We start from the raw sequence: 25684 nt of genomic DNA, 5'->3' as shown, positions 1-25684 counted from the left end.
GCTATGGCACACAAGTGGGCAAGAATGGATTACAGGTATGCAGGCAGGTGCAGATCTCCCCAGCCTCCAGGGCAGCCAGGTGAGGCTGGGAGAGCAGAGCCGCTGGGGAGCAGCTCCACCTGCCTCCAGCAGCCTGGCCAGCTCCAGAGGAGCAAGATCAAAGGCATGGCCAGGTGACCCCACTGGGAGGCACAGATCTAAAGGAAAAGACTCTAAAATCTGGAGTGAGTAAGGAGGCACAAATTAAGAGAGGCTTTTCTGAGACAGAATTGATGTTCATATTGTCAAAATTCTTGCACTAACTAGGAGGTAGACACAAAGGTCGGGTGGAGAACGGGACAGATTCTTGCTCTTGCAAAGTCAGGAAAAGGAGGGGCTCTGATACTCCGGGATGGACCTGGTGGGCCTACACTGCTGAGAGAGGAGGCCCTCGTGCTGGGTCCTAGGGAGGGCCACTTCCTTCACCTTTCTCCCCATCACCCAAAGAGCATGGGCCTGAGCTCTGCCAAGGAGCATAATTACAGGTGTCATGGCAATTTATCTGATTCATTTCATGTGCCCGGTGACTACATGTGGTGAGCTTTTCATCACCTCAAGAACAGGCACACACAGTCAGCACAACAGGAATATTTGTTGAATGAATAAAGGAAATGGGCAATAGTGGATTCAAATTAGCATCTGCAGTGGAAAGCCTGAGCTCCCCACAGACCCCACCCCAACACATTTTTTGTGTAAACAGGACTACAAATCCAAGGACTGCTGACTTGCTCTGGTTCAGGTTTAATTTTAAACAATTAACACAAAGAAAAAAGATATTTAACTCATTTTTTACAATGTAGTCACAACCCCCCACCCATTAAAATAAAGGTACCCTTATAAGTTCCATTAAATAACGCTGCCATACTAATAAAAGGCATTCATATTCATAGGCATAAGGGAGTTTTACGGATGCTGCCTGAAAGATGACAAGATGTTTTTTCTTTGCATGTTTGATGTATTTTATAATTTTTTAAAGTAATGATCTAACATCTTCACTTATATGAGGTCCCTGGAGTACACAAATTCAGAGAGACAAGAACCCCATCAATTCTCTGTGGATTCTCCAGGTATAGAGTTGCTTTTCAGGGGAAATCTGTAGGTGCTTGGGGGCCTCATCTAAGAACCAGAAGACCCAGCCCTGGTCCAGGATGATGCTTCTGGTGAGAGGAAGGGTCACCTTTCAGCAGGCCAACCTGAGAACAAGGACCTGGAGGTTTTCTCCTGCCCACAATGGCCCAGGGTTACACTGGGAACCCCCTCCTCCCTCCCCACCCCTCACTTCCAGCAGTCTTTCACAGAAACACACACACACACACACACACACAATGAGCATAGAGCCTGTTTCTCCTCTGACTTTCACTGTTTCCTTGAAACTCTTTCCCTTTCCAGCCCTCCAAGCCCCCCTACTTTCTCACATCATTTGCACACTCCTGGGAGTTCTATCTCTTCCGTGACATCTCCAGGTCAAACAGATCTGATGATCCTCTTGGATCAGCCCTACCTGGACAGGAAGTGTCCCAGAGCTACAGATTCCACTCCAAGTTGGGGCACATCCTCTGGGCTTCCCTGGTGGCTCAGATGGTAAAGAATCTGCCCGCAATGCAGGAAACTCGGCTTTGATCCCTGGGTCAGAAAGATTCCCCTGAAGCAGGGAATAGCAACCCGCTCCAGCATTCTTGCCTGGAGAATCCAATGGACAGAGGAGCCTGTGTGCTAGTCCATAGGGCCGCAAAGAGTCAGCCATGACTGACAACTACCATACTGTTCCTCGCTTCATGCTGTGAAACACACAAACCTTGCACCTGATTCAGTGTCTAGTCCTGCTTGGTTTAAAGTTATTTAAACAACACACACAGGTTGTTTGAGCCACCAGTGTTCAGGTGCTTCTCACTCTGAGTAAACTGGCAGGGCATGACAGGGCAGCGACATGCCAGAATCTGAGCACTGAGCCCCTTCTTTTTCCAGGTGCTCTGCTGGAAGCTGGGGCGGGGACCATGGTGCCTGACTCTAAGGAGCAAGGGCTGGCTGTGCTTTCAGAAGGTGGTGACGGGAGGGAGAGAGCCTCCTGGGATGACTCACTAACCCGGCCCATTTCCACTGAACTTCCTTTCCGCGCCCATACCCTGCTACCGGACCTTCAGTCCTCATCCTCTCCGCACTTTGGAAAGCCAGTGGTGAGATGCCCAGAGCCAGAGACAACCCACACGCTCACCCTCTCCCCAGTCCTCTGTGATCATTTAATGGTTGGTTTCATTCAAATAACTCAAAGTAATGTAAGTCACGCTGCCCACACAGATGCTAATAGCAATGTCGAGATTCCCCTGCGTTCCTCTGGGGAGCTCATGTTCTTAAATAATGGGAATGGAGAAGGGAAGGGCCATTTACTGACCAAAGGGATAACAGCGGGAAAGAAGATGGGGATGGGGTGGGGCAGGGAGAAACCCTGGGTGGGGTGTCAGTAGGGATGGGGAGTGGGGGACCAGGGACAGGATGGGGACTCCATGCACCCCAGAACTTGCCCATTCATGCTGTGCAGGCTCCCCAAGGGCCTAAAGAGCAACTGGTTCATCTGGGAACCTCCACTCTTCCCCAGGGCTTGGATTTGCCAGAGCCGCACTTGAGCCATCCCAAGTCCATGCCAGGACAAATGTCCCAGGGTCTTCTTGCCTCCAAGTCCCCTAATGACTTCCCTGATCATAATTATACTTGCCTTCCACAACTGTTTTCTAACAGGACCTTTTGGGTTCTCAAAAGCCCTCATCCTTCTAAGGTGTAGAGGAAATAGGCTTGAATTGAATACATGAGAGGAAGGTTGTGATCACTGACCCTCTCCAAAATGGAATCACTGCAGCCAAAAGGGTAAATTCCCATCCCTGAATGTTCAGGCAGATTCGTTGACATCTGCTGGGGAGGTTGCTGAAGGGAGTCCAGCTCTGAAGGGTGATAGCAAAGTAGGATTCATGGGGCTTACATAGCTCTCTGCAGATCCCACGGTTAACATCTATCTATCCTTCCCTCATCCAGCTAATCTGGCCTATCCAAGGAGCTGAATTCACAATTCCCTGGTCCCTTCAAACATAGTGCTGTGTGGCTGAGAGCTGCTGACCCGAATCTGAGCCATGCCAGCTTACCATTAGGAACCCTGGAGCCCTCTGGGGGAGTCTCTGAGCAGAACCTCCCAGGTCCCTCTGCAGACTTGCAGTTCTGATGGTCACTTTGGCCAAGGACTCTTTTCACTTGGACCTCTTTAGAGATGAAGAGATGGAAATGGGATGGTTCCCAGTGCCCCACCATCTAGAGGCTAGTTCCCCAGGCTGTGATCATCCAGGCTACTGGGCTAATGATCAGATTTCCTCTGAAGAGGGAGAGACTGACAGCTTGTGAAACTGACTTGGAAGTGAGAATTCACTAAATCCAGCCCTTCATCATTGAGAAGAGGATTCTGAGGACTAGAAGTGACTCGTCCAAGATCACACAGCCTGCTGAAGCTGACCCTACAACCCACATCTCCTGACTCCTCGTTCAGTGGTCTTCCCATTGTCCTAAGGAGCCCAACCCCAGCAGAAGGGTGCAGTTAACCCACATGAGCCAGAGTAAAACACCTAAATCAGAGTGTGGACACAGCAGCCCCTGCTCCTCGGATGAGAAGCTGAGCTTACATGGAAATATTAAGAAAGTCAAACACTGTGTGGAAGTGGACATAATGCTTCATCTCTCTCTCAGCCCTGCCCAAACTGGGAGTGTGCCCACCAGGCTGCAGGGAAATGCTTTATTAATCAACACAACAGACTTTTGCTGGCCAGGAGAGATGTTTCTGCTGAAGAGGGGAGGGTGAGGAGGGGAGGGGGCTTTGGCTCAGAAGACAGGGATGCAAACCCTCAGGTACCGAAGTCTCAGGAGAACTTCTAGCAGCTTCTGGAAGCAGAAGAGAAACAGGCCAGGGAAGAAGGGAAAAAAGAAAAACAAAAACAAAAACAAATGTAGAGTCGCATGCAGCAAACTGCTCTTCTCCATCTCTGGGGCAGAAATGTCATGAAAAAGGCTGAATGAGTCTAACATCCCAATGTCAGGAGAGCCAGCAGAGGGGAGCGGGAAGGTCAGAGCTCATGGAGGAAGAGTCACACCTGGCACTGTGAGCCCTTCAGGTGGGCAGAAGCAAGGCAGCACCTATGACCTCCAGGGAGGATGTGCCCGGGAGACTCCTTATCCCACCCCCGACCTGTTTCATCTTCCAGCCACAGATCACCATGAGGGCCTATAGCTGAGGAGGCCAGAGGACTGGGCAGCCTGTGCTCAGTCAGCAGGTTCAGACAGGACCCCCCATCAGAGCTGCTTCCTTCTATTCTAAAAACATGAAGACTGGCCTCCAGCTCTGCTGAGCTGAGCTGTGGTCTCTCTGGTGGGCTGGGATGGGGCCAGTAAAAGGCTGAGTTATGCCCCATGGCCTGCCATGGATGTGGGGCTGGGGGAGGCTGCCAACTTCTAGACACAGGACATGGGTAACAGAGCCACCAGGGACCAGGATCTCCGCAGAGTGGGAGAAGGCATAAGACTTTCAGACTTTTATTCTGAAAGATATTTACATAGGATATTTACACATTATGCATATTTACAACTTTACTTCTCCCTTCAATTTTTCTCCTTTTGTACAAACTCTACTGTAACACTAAAATCTCCCACTTCCTTCTTTTTTTGTCTTCTCTCCTTTTCACCAATAAGTTCACTGCCTACTGCTGAATTTTGCCCCCATGCATGTGCTGTCCCTTCTCTGTTGGCCCAGACCAGCTTGGGTCCCTTAGATCCTGCTGGCCCCTTCTCCATGACTCTGATCTTTCCTTCATCGCCATCCTCCATCCACTCTTCACCACCAAGACCTTTGCCAACAAGCACGAGAGCCTTTGGTGCCAACACATTAGGAGGCTGGGAGGCACTGTTTCTTCCTCCCAGTCCCCAAAGCCTCTAGTGAAAATCTGGGTGGTTAGTGACATGTTAAGAGCAGACACTGGTTATACTGCACACAGAGCTCCAACTTCTCCAGACACCAGCCATAGGCTCTAAGCAGGCTTTGGTTTTCTCAGTAACCTCACTCTCCTTTGGTTAAGGAGGGCTACATGAGGAAATCCATGTAAATGATTTATAGTCAGCACCAAACCCGGAACATCATAAAAGTTTGATAATATCAATTTTAGCTATTATTACTGTTGTTGTTGATGGTGATGAGGGACAGTGGTCCCTCACGTGTCAGGGTGAATCTGCTGCTACCTATTCAGTCTCCTCACCTTCCAGATAACAACCCTAAACAGACTCAGACACAGCTCTTGAATCATCATTTCTGTCCCAGGCCAGCCTCTCCCCAACTCCTAACCGCAGATGGAGCTCTCACTTTGGGAGACACTAGAGACACTGCCCCTTTACGCTCAAGGTGGGGTCCCTCATCTCTTCCTGGGTCAGGCTGATGGCCTCATTCTATCTCTCCTTACGAGCTTTATCACTTTTTTCCTACCTTTTAATTCAACTTTTCATTCTCATTTTATACATTGATTTGTCTATCATCATCTGCTCCTACTAGAATTCCAGTCCCTCAGAATTTGCCTGTTCTGTTCATAAATACATCCTTAGCCCCAGCACACTGCCTGGCACATAGAGACCCACAATATTTACTGAATAAATGATAGAGCGAAGGAATGCATTTAACATTTCCACCACAATCTTCCAAGGACCAGCTGAAACATCACCTCTTCCAAGAAGTCTTCCCTGATTCCTGCCTCCTCCACTTTCCCTACACTTTTCTGCTCTTTACTCAGAACTCTCACCTTATTAAATCCAGAAATATAGTTCTATGAGCACAAAGGACCCATGTTACTAGGCTGAGGCTTCTTATGAAGCAAAGACTCTAAACGAAATCAGAAGACCTTGTTTTGAATCTAGTAATGCTGCTACAGTGTGGGAGCTTAGGCAAGTTGCCTACACTCTCAACATCTCCTGCATGCATGCTAAGTCACTCAGTCATGCCCGACTATTTGCAACCCCATGGACTCTAGCTCTGTCCATGGGATTGTCCAGGCAAGAATACTGGAGTGGGCTGTCATGCTCTCCTCCAGGGGATCTTCCCGATGCAGAGATCAAACCCCTGTCTCCTGTATCTCCAGCCTTGGCAGGTGGGTTCTTTACTGCTAGCGCCACCTGGGCATCCCATATAAAGGAAGCAAATTGAACACCCTCCTCCTAGGACTTAGTCCTCATCCCCTTTCTTTGGAGCCCCTCATAGCAACTAGGACTTTGCTTTGCTCACAAACATAGCTCAGTGCAAATTTGGTGAATTACTGAACCATCACTTTCCCCAGGTGCTTACCAAGAGCCCAAGAGACATGTCTCCAAGAGAGGGCAGGCCAGAGGACGTGCCCAGTGATGTCAGGAGTACGTCTGACATTTCGCTCTAAGGAGGAGGGAATGAGTGGGACAAGCAGTGTCTCTAGTGCTTGGAAACTCTGCCCAGGGGTCTGACGCTGCAAGGCCCGACAGTGTCACACCCGTGGAGGCTGTGCCACACAGAGTCAGCACCCTCCGTGGCTGGGCAAGGGATGTTTGCTGGTCTGTGACTATTTAGACCCCAATCTCCCATCCACAAGCCAATGTAAGGGTTCTGTTCTTATTATATTTTAGCAAAGCTCATAAACCAATTTTGATTTCCTGGGTCAGTGCTGTCTATTTAATTATCATGGTAGGAGACTAAAAAGAAAACCTTGTTTTACTCAGAAAACCAATATGACCTTTTAGCTCCAGCAGAAACCTGGTATGAAAGGGAGCTTCTGCAGACCAAGGAGAGAGGCATGGGCCAAGCTGCACACAGTGGGCACCCGTACTTCTACGGCGGGCAGGTGCAGAGAATCAGGGCCCGGGGCAGGAAGGGGTTCCAGGTCCTCTCCTCATCCTTCCCTTCATGTTTTCCTGGGCCATCTCACCTATTTTCCCTGCTTCAGATGATGATTTCAGAACCTGCTGCTTTAGCCCCCTTCTCCCTGTTCAGTTGCAGACCCACCTTTCCATCCGCCTGCCAGCTACTTCAAGGACACTCAGGGTTACCAGCAAACACTGCCGACCCACAGCCAAGCTCACGGTCTCTACCTTGCCCTTGACCTCCAACCAACCTGTTCCTCCTGAATGTTTGTCTACTTGTACAGTTGTATGGTTCCAGAGTTACTTTGGACTTCACCTCCTCCTGGACGTTTCTCTCTCCTTTTCCACCGTGACTGCCCTAGGTCAGGCCTTCTTTACTTCTTCCCTGGATCTGTCTCCTGGCTAACGTCACGGTGTCCAAGGGCTCCCGTCTAACATTCATCCAGAAGACACCTTCCTAGTCCATGTGTCACAGGGACACATTTAGTGACTCCCTAATGTCTACGAAATAAATCCCTTAGCCTAATATTTTAGACCCTCATGTCTCTAGTAAACCTTTTGTTCCTGCTCACCTCCAGCCACACTCCTCATATACCCTAAACTCTAGCAAACCAGCACATTAGCTAAACTCTCCAAGTACCATACTCGTTTGCAATTTACTTGGAATTTCTGTTTCCACATATCAAAATCCTACCTACTATTGTTGATTCAGCTGAAATGTCACCTCTCCATGAAGCTAATCACTCATTCATTGGCAAATACTTATTAAGCTTTTCTTCTGTGTCAAACACTTTTTAATCATTTCAGGCCATGCCTTATCCTCTCTTGTACACTCAGAAACATATTCCAATCCTCTACTCTACTGTAAACTTCTTGGGGACAGTACCGAGGTGTCATTTCCATATCCCCAATACTGCCTAATAGGGTTCTTCACAGATACTTGAGCACCTAGCTCAGTAATGTTTGTCGAACTGAATCGAGGTTTATGCTGCCCATGGTTTTGATATCATTTAGTTTAGTTGAACTCTCCTACGGTTTTTTTTTTTTTTCTGTTTAAATATGCGTGACCAGGAAGAAGTAAAAATAAACTAATGATACTTCTCAGCAGCTCCAAGCCTGTAATTATGGTTAACTCTCAGTTATCCATGCCATTGGAAAAGCAGCGTTGGAGAGAATCCCACCCCAGAAGCACAAAAACATGATTTCCATCAGTCTTTGACATGTATTGTATGATTTTCAAGGAGCTGATTTGCCTTGTTAATTTTGTTTGGCTGATTGGGTGCTATTTGCGTTTATAGTCTTTGAATAATTGGCTGGGTAGCAGGGATGGAAGGGGAAGTGGAGGGCTGTGCTGGGGGTAGGAAGTCGGTCCAGAAGGAAATATCAGCTCTATACAACTTCGGAGGCAAGACTGGATGAAGTGACCATCACAGGCACTTGGGGTTTGTCGGCACGGCTCAGGGTTTGGCCAGTTTCTCTCAGATGACTGCAAATGTAGAGCTGTCCCTGACCACCCAGCCCACCCTGGGTCCAGAGTTGGATTTTGCTTAAAGATGATATAAAGTAAGTAAGTAAAGGTTCTGGGATGGAGGGAGGGCTGTGCTTCCAGTCTTGTTGGTAACAGGAGGGTGCCTCGCTGAGCTACTGGGAACCACTGGATGCAAATCAAAGAAAATGAGATTTGCAATTTTGCATCGATAGCTAGATAATGCAAGGGGGAAAGTTCCCCTCTTCTCCTTCTGAAGCAAACAAATATCACATGTGGTGATTCAGCAGCTGCATTCGTTGGGGAAAATTGATGCACATTTCATGTGTCAGGGAGCTGAATCCCAGAGAATGGAGCCAGCCTCCCAGAAAATGGTTTCTTTATATAGTTCCATCCATTTATTGTTTGATTGGACTTTCTGTATATTAAATTCAAGCTGTTCTGCCGCTCTTGGGTATTATGATGTGTTGGCTCGGTGGGAAATAATGAAGGTGATGGGATTTTACAGCATCGCATTACAAAGGAGGCGTCCCCAGCCCCATCCATCTCTCCATCAACTAGCTTGTGTGTGAGGTGGCACTTATATTAAAACGATTTTTCTGATTCAGTTTAATGACACTCATTCGAGTCCTGACACCCGGAATATGATTACATGAGCTAGATGCAATCTCCCTCCATCTAGCCATGGTCAGCAAAGGCTGAGTTCTCCTCCTTCCCCAGCCCCTCCCTTCCCACTTAGCCATCATTTGCATTGAGCTGGGTGGGAAGTGGGGCTGCGGGGGAAGAAGGAAAAGGCTTACATTCTGGTCTGAGAAAAGCAGGCTGGGCAGAGGCAGGAGCACTGGCCTTGCCCTAGGGGTCACAATACACGTAAGTCTTTTGGCTGAGAACTTCGGATGCTTGAAGCGATTGTGGTAACTCCTTCATCCTCATCACAAACAAGTCCCCTTTCAAAGCTGGCTTGAATTCACTACTATAGACTCCAAAAGAGATTGCTAAGAGCCTGGTTCTCACTTCCCAGAAAAGAAGAACTGACTTGGTCATCACAAAGGATGGACACTTAAGATGTGAGCAGAGTGTCCGTTTCCGGGAGGACAGTGGGAGAGGGACTCACAGGCAAGCCTCTGCTCCTCTTCCTGCCCGGGAGAAGCTTCCAGCCACAAAGGTGTGTGGCCAAGAGCCCTGTGGGGGCTGGGACAGGCGCTCCCTCCTGGGTGAGAGAAACAAAAATCCCCCTGTGGTTACCAAGGGGTTCTGCCCCTCCCCTGGGGAGAGGGAGGGCCAGGCTGCCTTTTATTTACACTATTTTCAGGCAGAATAATTGCTGCTCCTCAGGAAGAATCATGTTTTTGTTTACGCATGTGTTTAAAGAGGGAAACCCAAACAAAACCAAACAGAGAGAGAGAGAGAGATTGATTTTAAGAGATTCCAGAAGAGAGCTGTGAAATGGGCATCAGCATGGAAATTCCCTCCAAAAATTGCTGCAATTTGAACAGCTGGATCTGAAGACGAATCTAATGTGGTGACCCTGGGGTGAAGAACCCCAAAGGCTGACATTCCACCTGTGGGAATTCATTTCTTCCTCCCCTGCAGCCCCTAAGTGCTCCCCCTGCCTGTGTCAGCAGCTACCAGAGCTGCTGCCTTTGAGACTGGCTGCTCCCTTTCAGTTTCTGAGCCAAGACTGCCCACACAGTGCTGAGCACCTTGGCAGGTGCTGGGGAAATTCTGCCTGGGTTGAAGGCAACCTCAGTCAAGTGCAGATGCTCCTGCTGATTGTCAGTCCAGCCCTGTTCTCAGATGGCCACGCTCTAGCTCAGCCTCAGAGGCCTGCCATCCGGTGCCAGAGTCTGAGAGCCACCCTGTAGGCCCTTTACGTATGCCTCTTCTTGTGAAATGCTTCTCCCAGCAGTGGAAGTCTTTAGGCCTCTGTCTCTCAGGCCAGTCCTCGGCCACGGGAGCTGGTGAAGCTTTCAGCTGGCAGGCTGGCCGCAGGACCAGCAAGTGTGTCCTGTGGCCTTGACTTTTGAACGTATACAGAATCTCTCACTTCTCCCCTTTCCGATGCCACCACTAGATCCCAGCCACCCTCCTCTCTTGCTCAGATTGCTGTGGTAGCTTCTCTTCTTCAATGTATTCACTACCCATTGCCCAGATCCTTTCAAGTGAGTCAGGTCTTCTCAAAACTCTCCAACGACTTCCAAGCATATTCGTAAAAGGCAGAGGGCCAAGTCCCTGTGGTGACCACAGTGATTACGCGGGCCCTGCATGGGCTGCTTTGTGCTACCTGTCCCTGCTCTTGGGGCTCGACCATCAGCGCCTTCTAGCCCTTCCAAGAATAGCGCACCAAGGCCCCTCCTGCCTGATGGCCTTTGTGTTTGCTGTTCCCTCTGCCTGGAATGTTCTTCCCCAAGAAACCCACATTCCAGGTTCTGCTCAAATTCAGCCTTATCTGAGAGGCCTGTCTTGACCTCCCCACATAAAATAGCAGCTCTCCCTTGCTGCATCCCCTCTCACACTTGGCACCCCCAATTTATCACATCATGCTTTATTTTTCTCTGCAGCATGCATTACTTCCTGATTGCCTATATGTAGGTATGTATCCATCTATCTCTTTACTGTCTGGTTTTCTCTACTAGAATGTAAGCCCCACAAGATCAGGGGCTGTTTCCTTTGCTGCTGTATCCCCAGGGCCTAATAGCTACTCAAGTATCTGTTGAATAAATAACTGAATGGAAGGAATGTGATGGGTGGGGGGGCTTATCTATGGCACCCTTTCTGCTCCTCCCTGGCCATGGAGTCTGAGCAAGAAGCCTGGCAAAGCAGCCAATACTGAAATACGTGGGTTGAAACCTCCCTTGCAAGAAAGCCCCAACCCTGCTAGGCTGACATCAGAACTAGAGAATTCCCTGCTTGGCCTCCTCATTTCCACCCACCCACAAACATCCTGTTAGACAGGACCATATCACTAACAGTAAGATAGAACTTTCACTGGTTCTTACAATGGGTAGGAGATGGTTAACAAGTGAGAAAATTGAAGATGGGTAAGCCAGAGTACACAGCTGTTTGGTTGAACAGATAGATACTGAAGCCCAGTACATGTCAGGTCCTGTGCTAGATACAGATCATAAAGTGATCTTTGAAGCAGATACCTGCCCTTGAGCAACTCATATTCTGGGGAAAAGACATAAAAACAAAGTTAATGACATGTGGCAATTGGCAAGAAAGATGCATGGCAGTGCACGTGGGAAGCCTTCCTGGAGGAGACAATGTGGGCTGTTTTGTAGGATGACAGGAGTTAACCAGACAGAGCAGAGTGAGGGGTAGTCTCTGGAGGGATGGGAAGAATGTGAATAAAAGCCTCTTTTCTGACCCTGCTCTTCCCACCCTCTCTTGTTTTGGTTCAAAACAAGAGAAATGAGTCTCATTCATTCTGTCTGTACTTTACATAGGGCTGATGAGCAATCATGGTGCCTATGCATTCTCAGAGCCTATGGTGCTGGCTGACATGCAGTAGACACTCAGTAAATGTTGAATGAATGAATGAATGATTCCTTGTTGGGATGCAGGTCTCCACTCTCTCTTAGGAATTTCAGCACCAGAGAACTATTGGTTAAGAAATGTCAAACCAAGAGAAGATCCTGAGGTCATTTATTCCCAGTAATTACACTATAATCAGATCCCCCAGGCAGGGACCCACCACCATCTAGATGGGCACTGTTTGGCCAACACCCCACTCCAAGGCCCTTGGAAGGTGGGAGGAGGGTTGGTGGACCCCCCAGAGGCAGTGGATGATGGTACAGCCAGAATTTCAGGAACTGAAGGGTTAACGAAACCCACCTCTGGTTGGTTCCACTGGGGGTGCCTGATTAAGCACCCCATTCTGTGGAGTGCCCATATTGATCTCCCAGGCCCGGCTCCCAGTCTCTAAAACCTCAGGCAGGCCCCTTCCAGGATTAGACTTTAAAGGGAAATGCAAATTACCTGGAGGCTGCTTCGTGCTTGGAAGAAGTAAAAATCGATTCTGTTTTCGTTAAAGTGATTTTTGGACACTGTCAAAAGCTCTCTCATCTCAGAGCACGGGGTGACAGATAGGCTGCCGGTCTCAATTACATAACCAAGCCAACCAGGCAGCATCGGGCCATCTCATTAGAGTGACACTGCTCCGTGCCCTTCCCAAGCCCAATTCCCCCTCCCTAAGATGTCCAAGAGCACTTTATCCCTTCCAGGCCTGGAGCTGGCCCTCGATGGCCCTTGTGGATGCTTGTTCACAAAGCTTCCTTCCCCTCTGCCCCAAGCCCCACGTGAGCTTCACCCATGGACTGGCTCAGGCAGTCTGCCCTGTGGTGATGTCAAGCAAAGTCAAACAAAATGAAGAGGGAAAATCTGCTTTGAAAAAGTCTATGATAATAATACATTCCCAAACTAGAGGTGCTGGTCCTATTTAATATTGGGAGCTCTGTGTTATCCCTTCCCTCTGTTAACTGCGATAATTGAGGATTTATTTTATTTATAGCATCAATTATGAGCACAGAAATTAATCCTTTAATGGTGAACTTGGAAGCTCAACTGTCAAGGGGGCATCAGGGAACCCTGGCCTGGGCAAAGGTGTCTTCCCCACCAGCATGGGAGGTGGCCAAGGAAAGCCATCCTCCAGCATTGGTGGCGGCTGGGTTGTTATTGTTCTGTGTGCTCAAGATATTCTGAGAAATTAAATAAATGGGAATAATTGGCTCCAGGAGATCCCTCCCTGGAGGACACCTGAGTAACTCATCAGCGGGTCCTGGGAAAGCAGGCAGAGCCAGGAAGAGCAAACTCCCTCACGCAACACATCGGCCCTCGACTAGTCAGTCAAAAAAGGCACACAGGACAGTCCTTCCAGACTGTAAATAGGAAGCCTGGGAAGATTTGGGTGGGAAGGGTCTGGAAACAGGAAGAAGTAGGTGTCTGCCAGGGATTGTTGGGAGCAACCAGAGAGAATGTGGAATGTGGCAGAACACTGGCCCTTGGCATTGCATGACCACTTGGGGTTCAAACACCAGCAAAGAGTAAGCAAAGACAGGCTTTCTGGAATGATCCAACAAGCTTACAAGTAGCCAATGAATGTGCTCAGGACAGAGAGCAGCCAGAGGAGAGGAATGGTTTCCAGGATAGGGCGGGTAAGACCTCCAATAAGAGCAAGAAGACCCTCCACAGCGTCGCAGATCATCCCAGTGAGGGGGAACCACACACCAGGTGAATGCTGCCCTGCTCCCTCCCTGGGGCCAGGGCTGGGGGAGATACAAATCTTGGGTCCACCCTAGAGAAAGGACAGGTGGGTCTGGAAGGGACTGAGGACATTATCAGACCAAGCACATGGAAAAGGAGCCCCATTCTCATTGACTCACCCATTTAAGAGTTTTGCCAAATACCTGTTGTTTAGAGTCAAGCAGCGAGCCGGGTGATGGTTCCCACTGCCAACTCCGGTCAAAGTCAAGCAGCCCGATCCACCCGACACTGGTCAGGGTGGACAGGAAGAAAAAGCCTGCTTTCCCATTACTTAACGGAGGTTAAGCAAGACATGACCAAAGGCTTCATTTTTGCTTGTGAGTTTTTCCTCCCTAAGGCTAGACATCTTTCTGCTTGAGGAAGGGAAGGGTGAGGAGCTCGCAGGGCCTGAAGTCGGGGTGGGGGAGGGGAGGGTAGTCTGGGTCTTCCTACGAAGGAGTCCTCACTCTCTGGCAGTCCTCTTGCTCTGCCCCTCCCTCACCTCCCAAAAGAAAATGTGAGGCCATGACTGTCCACCCCTTGACGCTAGACTTGACCTTGATCTACACAGCGAAGGCTAAAGGAAATCACTGGTCTCCCCAGTGACAGTAAATAGATTTTGCAGTGAAAGCAGCCATTAATTTCCCAGGCAGAACTTAAACTGGCCAGAAGAAAATGTTTTATATATTCATAAATTCCCTGTGTGCCTAGTGAGGTGCCTGTAGTCCTCACCACGCTGACACTTTCTTAAATAGAGATAGGACTAGAATAGATTATGACACCCTGAGGCCATTAAAAAAGAAAAGAAAAGCTTTAAAGGGCTGATTTCCACCTACAGGCCCTGATGGTAAGGGAACAAGTAGAGTGGGAAATGAAAAGAGAAAGGGCCCTGGAGACAGCCAGCCTGGTATTTGAAAAGCGGCACTGCCCCTCAGCAGCTATGTGACTACAGATATTTACTTAACCTCTCTGAGCCTCGCCTGCTGCATCTTCAAAGTTGTGTGGAATTTTTCCTACCTTGCAAGGCTGTTGTGAAGACTTAAAGAGATAACATATGCAAAGTGCTCAGCACACTGCTGACACATAGTAGACACACATATGCTGTTATGCTAATAATAAAAAGTAACAGGCAGGTGGCCGTTGAAGTTTCCATTGATCTCCTCTGAAATGGCCCCATTTTAACTCTGACACTGATCCGTCTGCCCTGTTTTCTCCCCATGGCAGTCCTGAGGCATCACTGGTGTCATGAGTCCCATCAAGGGGCACTTAAGGGTATTGGACAGTCAGAGTGTAGCCATGGAGGTCCTGGCCATGGAAAAGTCCCCTTCAGGAAAGCGAAGGCATGGCCAGGTTAGCAGAGAAACAGCAAATGTTCCTCCTTCTCCTAACACAGGGCCAGCTCTCCAGCCCATCTTATCCCTAAATATCCCACCAGGCCAGGAAGCCACATCTACTCCCTGAGTCAAGAGAGACAAGGTCAAATGACCAGACATCCTTGCCCACTTTGGGTGGGAGCAGTTAGTGGGAGCCTGCATGTGTGCTGAAGAGGAAGGAAAGGGCAAGGTGGCCTCTGCCCGATGAATGGAATGCCCCCCGTCAAATGTGGCCTTCACAAATGGACAGCAACACCCCTCGCTCTCCCCCTTGCTCCTCCCTTCTGTGTGGCAGAATGACAAATGTAATCATTTTAAAAGGTCCTGTCACCTGCTCAGTCATTCCCACTAAGCACTATGGAAAAACCGATACCAGCGCCACAGGGTTTCAGCCAGGAAGAAAAAAAAAATCGAATCACCAGGACGCCACCAACTGAACTGTCAAACACCAAATAAAAAGCTTCATGAATTCTCCATCAGCAATATAACGCTTCCTGGCCTAAGCAAATACAGCCCCAGTGTATGAATTGTGAAGGGATTTTGCTTGAGCCTCAATGACTTCCCACAGCTGAAGCAGCAGCCCCTAAGAAATACACATCTCCATGAAGCTGCCTTCGCTGGCTCTAATCCTGTTAGGGTGAAGACTGTAATCTGCTTCCTGAGTGAGCCCCCCCAATCCTCTGATGGAAAGCTTCATATCCCAGCACCATAAATATATTTTGGTGATCTCAACTGGAGAGGGGACCCTGGGGAGATGGAAGAGATAGAGTCACCTGTGACCTCACTGAGCACCTTTCCCTCCCACTGATGATATTGTTGTTACTGTGTCTGACCACATGATCCATCAGACCATCTCACCATCACCCAGGTAGGCTGAAGGATCATTCATTCTCACCGAGTCAGACTAAGAAAGCAAAACTACTGCTTCTTCAGTGAGAAAAAAAAACAAATCAGGTGCCCCACTTTGCAGAAAACCCAAGTTCAGAGTCACTTAGAGAAAGTCTGCTCAGAGCTCCTGAGCCCTTGAGCATTTGTGGCAGCAAAAAAGAAAAATAAGGCAGAAGAGAAAACAGCCTGCAAATATACTACGAAGGAAAAATGCAGGGAGGCTCCAAAAAGAGAGTTCTAGGGTCTCCTGTTAATGGAAATCTGTACCCTCTTGACCACTCTCATTGAACTTCTTATAGCATTCTTCCTTCCTGCTGCCCTCTTTTCTTCTTCAAGGCAGCCCTTGCAAGCTCAGGTACATATAAGAATGCAGCAGTCTCCACTCACTCCTCCCCCACCACACACACATACACAGAATGCATGGCTGAAAAAAGACATGGTGACAATTTTCCGTGTTTTGTAAAATACATACCCTACTCCTAAAAGAAAACTCAATTCAGAGCATTCATCAGCCCCAAACAAATCACTTTCGTGCCTTCCGCTTCTGATTAGCAACTTCCCTTGCTCCTACAACTTGGGGAAGTGACTCCAACCTTCTGTGTCCAGCTCTGATACCATCCACAGTGTCCCCGTCAATCCAACCTCCGCCCTTCTCCAGGACAACAGCTCCGACTTACCCCAGTGTTGTCATGGTGACGATGGTGTACCAAAACGAGGCGGGGATGCTTGTGAACTTGCTGGCGGAGGAGCCCTTCTCGGCGTAAAACATCACAGTGGCAAAGATGATGATGGCCATGGTGAGGGAGAAGAGGAGGAAGCCGAGCTCCGAGGCACAGCTCTTCAGGGTGTAGCCCAGGATCCGCAAGCCCTGGGAGTGGCGCGAGAACTTGAAGATCCTGAAGACGCGGAAGACCCGGAGCGTGACGAAGGCGCCTGACACGTCCTCGTTGTTGGTCATGACGAGGCCGATGTAATAGGGCATGATGGCCACCACGTCGATGATACTCATCACGCTGCGGATGAAGCGGTAGCGGCTGGGCGCCGCGAAAAGCCGGAGAAGGTACTCCACCGTGAAGATCATGACGCAGGCTGTGTCCAGACAAAAGAAGGCCACGGAGTAGCGCTCGCCGCACGGCAGCTCCTTGCTCCCGGGCACCGTGCCGCACGGCACCGTCTCCACCACGTTGGTGATGACCGAGACGGCGATGAAGAAGCCAGTCACGTAGTAGAAGACCAAGGCCAGCGTGCTGGTGTGCGGGTTCTCGAAGGCCCGCCACATGGTCTGGCGGAAGCTGAGCGAGGGCATGGACTCCTGGTTGTTCTCCGAGTCGTTGTCGTCCATGAGCCGCTCGGCGTTCTCCCTCTTGCGGTCCTTGTACTCCTCGTAGCAGCAGTCACCGATTATCTCAGGCAGAATGCCGTAGAAAGCCAGCTCGTCGTCGTAGGCGGAGATGCACTCGTAGCGCGGGTAGTGCAGTTTGCCAGTGCGGTAGAAGTTGAGGACGCAGCGGAACACTTCTGGATCCCGGTCGAAGAAGTACTCCTTGGTGTCCTCGTTGAAAAAGAACTCCTTCTCCGTGCTGCCCAGCAGTGTGTCTGGGTAGCGCTCCAGCGTGGTCCGCCACGTCTGGAACCTCCGCCCGCTCACATTGAGGACGATCAGTTCATCCTGCCGCTTGTTCTTGTCGGCCGGGGCTAGGGGCATGGGGCAGTTGGCCACCGGCATCCACCCGATGGCCGCAGCCCGCGCGAAGGGCAGCCAGGCTGCGACTCCGGCCGCCATGGTGACTCCAGCTCCTGGGCGGCCACTGCTCTGCCACGCCGCACACCAGCTTGGAAGTTAGTTCAGCAACCCCTGGAGACAGGATGAGAAAGCAGAGAACCCGTGAGTCCCCTGTCTGCCCCTGGTGGGGGTGGGGGAGGGGGAGATGGGATACAGGGAAGGGTCATCAGCAAGTGAAACAGCAAACGTCTGGAAGGGAAATGAATGGAACTGAAGTCCCCACCAAAGAGAGGAGACTTGATTCGCACCCGGTCTTGCAGCAATGTGGTATCACCAGATGTTGTTGACTGCCTGACAAATTGTCAAGTTCCAAGAGGGCTCAGGAGCACTTGGAGGGAAAACGTCTTTAGCAGAAAGATCTGGGAAGACGTGGGTAATAATCAGCTCCAAAAAGTTATGGTGTTATTACGAATTTAAATTGGGAGAGGGTAAACGAGTTATTAAATGAATTTAAAAGTGGGATAAACATGCTAATTTTTATTCCTCTCTTCACCCACAAGGGCAATCAGGAATGGGGCGTGGAGGGTGGAGATCAGGGAAACACATTCTTTCCACTCCTCACTGGTGAGGAGGCTGGGGCTGCCCAGGACTCTGGAAAATTCTCTGAGATGCCAGAACTTGGTGGAGTTCTGTCCCCAAGTTCCATGGCGAAGGCTGACCCTGGTGGCGTGCTACCCTCTGGGACATTCAGCTTGGACATTTGGCAACCTCATGTCCAGTCACGCTCTCAGAGCCATAATAGAAAGATGTGGGAGAGGCTGGGAGGCTAGGGTTCCTCCCCCACCTTGTAAAGGACTCTTGGATTCTTGGTTCACCTGCCTTCCAAGCATTGTCCTTCTCCCTCCCAGAGGAAGCTGATCCACACTTACTGCCATCTCCAGACTCCTCGCCTCCCGTCTCCATCTGCCCACCATCCCTAACTCCCTCAGGTTATATAACAATACCCTTTCCCATGCCAGCCTCTTTCACCTGGCCCCACTCCACCCTCAGAGATTCCTCCGGAGCCGGGCCACCTCAGCCCTTCACTCACCGCTCTCTGAACCGGGCTGTGTACACACTTCCCCATCACCTGCAGGGATGGAGGGAACAGTGGCATGGAGAATTATATTTGGCTTTGGGAAACAGATTTACCTTCCCGAGTCTGGCTTTTTAAAGACGGTAGTGAAATGAGTCTGCAATCCCCAAATGTATACCATCTGTGGGGAGACACGTGGTGACACAGAAACACACGGAACAGCAACGGGGAATTGTTTGGGGTTGACACGCTCATTTTCCCAGATCCTAAACTGATCTCACAGAGCCAATCCTGACTCAGAATTCTTTGGACCCTCTGGAATTCAGCTGGTTTAAATAAATGAGGCAGAGGATGAGTCTCGTAAGGAGATTTGGTCTCATCTTTCCTTGTAACCCTGTTTGCTTCTCCTGACTCCCAACTCTGCCAAGTTTTCCAGATTTCTCTCTCCTCTCATTCCTGAGCCACCCCTGGACTCTGCCACCTGGAGATCTCTGAAACTGGACAGGTGGAAGCTGGGTCTACCTCCTTGCAAAAAGCTGCTCTTCACCTTTTGCTCACAGCATCCTTAACCCCCGGCCTGTCACCTTGGCCATCTTCCTCATTACTGCACCCAAAGATGCAAATAATTGCCAAATAATGAGACAGCAGGTCTCTGCCCGCATAAGGCCTCGCTTCCCTGAGTGCTCTTTCCCATTGGTCTGTTTGTATCTCATTCCCCCAACCCCCATTTCTCCTGTTCCAAGTAAATCCATCCTGCTCAGGTTAATTTCCCTAAAGCAAGATCTTCCCACCACCTACCAAATCAAGTCTGAACTCTTTGGACTGGCATTCTGGCATTTTCACAAATGGATCCTGGTTTATCATTCCAGCCCCATGTCCCAGGCACCTATCCTAGATCCTAGATGGGCTCATGCATAGTCCTTGGGGGTCTGTCTGTGGGCACTCTTCCTTCTGTTGGGACTATGCTTCCCCTTCACCCAGCCTTCCTATTAGAATCTCCCCTGTGCCTTGCTCTCTCTCTGATGTGTCTTCCTCTCCCCACGCTGAAAGTCTCTCCTCCTTTGGGCTCCCGGCACTCTGTTTGCTCCTCTTCCCTAGCACCTATCATCCTCTCGCCTGGGTTACAGACACTCTCCACGAGTCTTATCATCATGGCCAACAGTAATTGAACGCTGACTTTATGCCAGGCACTGCACTGTCTCCAATGGATCAGCTCATGTAATCCTCCCAGCAACCCTAGGAAAAAGAGGTCTGAAATTCAGCAGTCGGCCAGCTGGAAGGAGGAAGGACAGGGACTACAGCTCTGGACAGGCAGTCTGACCCCACACCACATGCCCTGAGATCCTGTGCTACACTGCTTCTCAAGGTCTTCCTGTAAGAAGAATATTAGGTGATGTTTACTCAGGACTGACTGCCAGCCAGCACAGTGTCACATGCTTACATGGCATGGACCACTTCAATCCACCCCAGCAACACCCATAGGGGGCAGACACCACTGTCGTCCCCATTTTGCAGATGAGGAAAATGAACCATGAGGAGGTATAACTGACTGAAGGATGTAATGATTAGGCAGGGAGATTCAAACCTGGGCCGTCTCAATGTGGAGTTCGAGGGGATAGCCAGGCCTCTTCCCTGCTTTCCCCATCCCACACAAAGCTCCTTAAGGGTAAAGGCCATGATGCTTCTATCTTTACGTGACAAGTCAGGTGGTAGCATAGTAGGTGCCCAACCTACTGATGATCCTCAAAGGTGCACACAATAAAGTACAGGTGGGAATCCAGATTATATAGATGCCAATTGTAATCCATCGATTTTATTCCACACCATCAGGGCTTTTAAGGCTGGGCATTCTCTCTCCACTCAGTAAACTCTGAAGACAGATCTAAATAAAATGAACCCAATTTAAGTGCCTCCGACTCACTGTAGCTCTGTGTTTTCCCAAGGAGCCGACCTCTACCTCAGTTTCCCCTCTGCGTGCTAAGGAGCATGTTCACAGGACTTTCTGCTTCCTCAGAAAGGGAGGTTGATTCAGGTGCCACAGAAGACATTGGGAATGACAGTGACATTCCCTCTAAATGTCACCAGTCAGAGAATAGAAAAACAGCGCGGGCCTGATGAGCTCTTGATTACGGGAACTGAGGAAAGAACAGGGGGATCGTTTACCCATGGCAATGAGTAATCCACATGCTGCTGATAGAAGACTGGGGAACACATCCCATGCATTTTATATCTTTCTTCAAGAAATGTACCCTTTTAACTCCCTGTACTAGGAGAATCTGTAGTCCCTAAGCACACACTTAGCTAGGTTTTCTGAGGAGCAAGAGAAGTTTGGGAAGAAAGCCTGCAGTTTAAAGATTGGTCACAAGATAATTCCATTTCAGATTTAGCTAACATTTATTGATCACTGACTATGCAGTGGGCACTGGTTTAAGCACTTTTTGCAGCAACAGTTAATTAATCCCACAAAAATCCTATGACATGGGCATTTATGCTGACAAGCTTCAGGAAAGGAGCTGAGACTCCTTCAAAGTGACTATGTTCTGTGTATATAGGAGGTGACGATTTTCCAATAGGCTACTGATCAGTTGGCGCTAGTAGTAAAGAACCTGCCTGCTGGTGCAGGAGACATGAGAGACACAGGTTCAATCCCTGAGTGGGGAAGAGCCCCTGGAGGAGGAAATGGCAACCTACTCCAGTATTCCTGCCTGGAGAATCCCATGGACAGAGGAGCCTGGCAGGCTGCAATCCATAGGGTTGCAAAGAGACACAACTGAAGTGACAGAGCATGGAAGCATGGCATGGCAACTCACTGCCAAATGACTTCCTTGACCTAGGTGTAGCCAAATACCGAAGGTCCTTTGGGAGAGAGCAGGATGCAGGCTCTGCCCACCCCGTCCCCAGGCAGCAGAAAGCATGGGGTCTGGAAGGCCCAGCACTCCTGTTCTCATTCTCACCTGAACTTGTGAAAGCAAGCCATCATTATCCTCTGGGCCTCACAAGCCTCGTCTGTCAAATGAGATAACTGGACAAGAAAGTGACAAGGAAATCTCTAGCACAAGCAATCCTTGATTCTACTGGATCCAGGACATCAAGCCTGTAGCTCAGGTCTCACCAAGAGCTCTTCCTCACGGTGTCCCCTGCAAAGCAAGCAGTAGAGCCTCTGGGTTTGTTGCTGAGGGGACAGAGTTAATCTGAGCCTCCTTTTAACAGAGGCACTTCTGGGAATTTCTGATGAGGCTGGTGCCCAGAAAGGGCCACACAACCTGCATTGCTTAGAACTCAAGGCAATCAAAGGCCCAGTTCCTTCACAGAACCCCTGGCTACACCCCTGGAGGGAAAAGGGGCCTGGGCTCCAGACCCTGGGCCCTGGACCTCTGACTCTCAACATCCTTGCTTTATCCCAGGATGGAGCTAAGAAAGGCAGGAACTTGGGGGATTCCCGTGGCAAAGAGTAAGAGACCACAGAACTAGCAGGTACCCCTCTAATACTCTGCTTGGGCCAGGTATGCAGTTGTATACCCTGAGAGAGTGGAGCCCTCCCACTTCCATTCTTCCAGTGCTGTTTCACCCTGACTCCCAAGCCTCACTCCCTGGTACCTGCTGCTGCCACGCTGAATCCCATCACTTTACCCTCCCCTCCTCATACCGATCTCCTCTTCTCCAAAGTCTCTGGGTATTTTACAAACTACTCTCAGATGAATAATTGAGAACTGGGGAAGGAAGAACAGTCCCTCTTTATCTATCATAAAAGCCTCTGGTCCCACAGTCAAACTTTTATCCCATGTATTAAACCAGGACAATCTTCCCAAAGAAGGCCAGGCTGTCTCCGAAGCTTCAAGCCCTGTCCCCTTGGTAAAAGGTACCAAAATGGGAGGAATCACCCTATTGTTACTTCTGTGTGTGTGAGAGAGAGTTTGTTTGGAAGCGGAGGAAAAGTGTCCCATGCCTGTGGCCATGCCAGCCATCCCCTCCATACAACCCTGCAGGCGTTACCCAGCTCAAGCAGGGCTTCTCCAAGACTCTCACCACAAGGCTCGCCCCCTGACAGGCACCAACGCCTCCTGGAGCCGACCTGGGTATGAATTCTTGCAACAGGCACCACACTGCGGCCCCATTTCCAGCCAATAGCACTGCACAGGCCTCAAATGCCAAGGTTTTACTAGGACGTGGACGCCTTACAAATGAAAAATCTGAAGCTATTTTTGTTTTTGGCAGAAGAGTTTGACAGTGGGAAAGATGGGGGTGGGGGGAGGATGGGGAAGAGACATTTGAAACAGGTAAGTGCTGAAATGACAGAGGAGGGTGGGGGGGTGGGCGGGGAATCCTAGAAAAGGGAAACACATTCCCCCTGCTGTAAACAGGCAGCCCTGTTAGCCAGCTTCTGTGGCAGAGATAGAGGGCCCAACGTGGGCAAAGTGAGCAGACCACCTGTCCTGGGGACTGACACTTAACCCAAGCACAGGCACAAGGCAATGAAAACAGCATGTCACCAAGGTCTACCCTTCAGTGACCTCGACAGACAACTGGGTATGGAGAGTCTTTTGAAACTTTTACGTTCCACAATTTTTCACTCAGCCCAGAATGGAGCCAGTCTGGGAGCAGAGGGTCCTGACAACCCAGAGGGCATTCTCCTGTGCCCCCAGGGTTTGGGTAAGCAGCCGGGAAATTGGTAGGGTGCCGAGATGGGGATCCTTGGGATGCAGGCCTGGGACACACACAGAGATCCTCTTCTCCCGCAGTGCCTCTCCTAGGCTGGCCAGGGCACTTTTCTGAACTCTTGATTTTTTTCTCCAGCCTCTTCAACAGCGAAAGGGAGCAAGCCGCTAATCATACTTCCTCTGGGGGTCCCTTGTGTACTTGCCTTTTGTTGCTTTCCAGTAGAGACAGGGGAAAATAAACACGTCTATTCCAGCCCCTGTGCCAACATGTCCACATGGGAAAAAGGTACACATGCTTTGCGTTCAATTCGTGCTGGCCCAGGCCCCCTTTATACAGACATTAAATATCCGGGTTCCCTTGAAGTGATGGTAAATAAGACGTAAATTTAACCATCTCTGTTACATTCATGCAAAATACCATCACGAACCACATAGAACCAGGTCTTGAAAAGATTGCCTTGTACCTAGGATCGGGAGAAAGTTCAGGCACCCTCTCCCAAGAAATATAACCGAGCCTTCTCTTCGCTGTAAGATTCCAGGTTCAGAACCTCAGCCTGTTGCTGACATATCACCGCTGCCCGGGATAAAAGCAGAACATTTTGGACTCGATTCAAATGTCAACACTAAGCAAGTGCAGGAATTTAGTTGATTCTAGGTAACTTCTCTGCCCAGTCCCTTCCGCACCTCATTCCTACTGTAAATATCTCGCAAAGTGAGTCTTTCCAACGGCCTCCCCCGGGCCACTCTGGCCCCTGGTGTTGCTCAGAGACCCTTCCCAGAGCTCGCCGAGGGCAAGCGGCGTCGGGCAGGACCAGATGTGCGGGCCTCCAGGCTATGGGAGGCACACCGCCCGATCGCCCGGCTGAAGAACTTTGTAAAGCGCCTCAAACTGCTCCCCGCTTCCACCCTCAGCCATTTCTCTCCTTCTCCCCTCAGAAGGAGCGGGGGACCGAGCGAGCCGCCGCCACCTGCCGCCGGATCCCGGGGCGCTGCCTCTGGCACCCCGAAGGGATGGCAGGCCAATGGAAGGAGGGCAGAGGTTCACACCCCCCACCTCCAAACCTCACAGCGCCTAGCTGCCCGGAGGTGGCTCCGCAGCCCGCGGGAACCGACGCCTCCGGGCCGGCTGCCTGCTCCCCCACGGCGCCAGCCCCACCCCCAATCCTTCCGGCGCCCCAGCGCCCACCCACCCGGGTGCGGGAGTGGGAGGGTGCCGCGTGGGCAGCCGGAGCAACAGGCGTGGGAGCAGCGCTGAGCGCGCTTCCTAGCTCCAAAAGGCTCGGTCGCGTCCCTCTTACCTTCAGCGAAGCAAGCCCCGGGCCCCGCACCCCGCGCCCCGCGCGCGCTAGGAAGCTGCCGCCGGGAGCCGGGGGCCGCGGAGGCGCAGAGCACCCAGCAGCGCGGGGAAGCGCCCAGCGGCCGCCGCTCGCACCGCTCCTCCTCGCGAGCCAAGTCTCTCCTTCCCTTCTTCGCTCCGTCCGTTCGTGCGTCCGTCTGTCCGTGGGGCCCTCCCTCCCCCGTCGCCGCCGCCGCGGCCGCCGTCGCTCCAGCCCCGGCTCGGCAGCGCGTCCCCTCCCCGCCTCGCCGCTCCGCTCGCGGGCTCGCGGGCTCGCGGGCTCCCTCGCTCGCGCCCTGCCCCCGCCGCTGCCGGCGCCGCGCGGAGCGGAGCCCGGCGGGCCACCGGCTGCCTGGCGAGGTCCCTCTCCCGAAGGGGGAGGCGATGGGGGCGCGGCGCGGGCGGGGCGGAGAGGAGAGTCCGGGGGAGGCGGCGAGGCTGCGCCCTTGCCTCCCGACAGATCCCCGGCGACCGAGCGGCTCCAGGCCGGGCCCGAGAGCGCGGAGGGAGAGAAGAGGAGGACCCGGAGGCTCGCCGCGGGAGGGTGCCCAGGGCGAGGGCGTGCTAGGGGGAGTGACTCCCCGCGCGAGGGTGTGTGTGTGTGTGGTGTGTGTGTGTGTATGTGTGTGTAGAGGGGCGCGCGCGTGAGCCAGGGTGGGGGGCAGGGAGACGAGGCAGAGCCTGGTGCGTCTCCCCGGGCCAGTGGAGGAATCCTAGGGTGTGCCTGGAGGTGGCGGAGTGTGCCGACGCGGGTGTGGGCGCGTGTGCCAGCGAGGGTGGGCACGGGGGTGAGCGTGGCAAGGTGAACTCGGCCTGGGCGTGGAGGCGGAGCGGGGAGTAGGCGTGAGTGTGAGCTCGGAGGCGTGTGTGCTGGGGACTCGGGGAGAGGTGACAGGGAGCGTCAGTGTGCGCGCGCGTGGGGTGTGTGTGGACCCAGCTGGGTGTCTGTTTCTCGCCGACTGTCC

The 25684-nt window shown here is 51.1% G+C and overlaps 1 protein-coding gene across 1 annotated transcript in view; it reads right to left on the bottom strand.

Annotated features, from left to right (window-relative positions):
• The window catches only part of KCND3 (potassium voltage-gated channel subfamily D member 3), a 230231-nt gene extending 204978 nt beyond the window's left edge, over positions 1-25253 (bottom strand). The window contains exons 1-2 of the mRNA XM_055584746.1: positions 24682-25253; positions 16605-17782 (exon numbers count right to left, since the gene is read on the bottom strand). Coding sequence (XP_055440721.1) covers positions 16605-17710 — 1106 coding nt within the window. The 5' untranslated portion in view covers positions 17711-17782; positions 24682-25253. The remainder of the gene's footprint in view (positions 1-16604; positions 17783-24681) is intronic.
• Positions 25254-25684: the final 431 nt, after the last annotated feature.

Source organism: Bubalus kerabau, chromosome 6, assembly GCF_029407905.1.
Source record: "Bubalus kerabau isolate K-KA32 ecotype Philippines breed swamp buffalo chromosome 6, PCC_UOA_SB_1v2, whole genome shotgun sequence".
Classification (NCBI taxonomy): Eukaryota; Metazoa; Chordata; class Mammalia; order Artiodactyla; family Bovidae; genus Bubalus; species Bubalus kerabau.
Note: the sequence above shows the minus strand (reverse complement) of the source record. Positions and strands in the feature narration are given on the sequence as shown.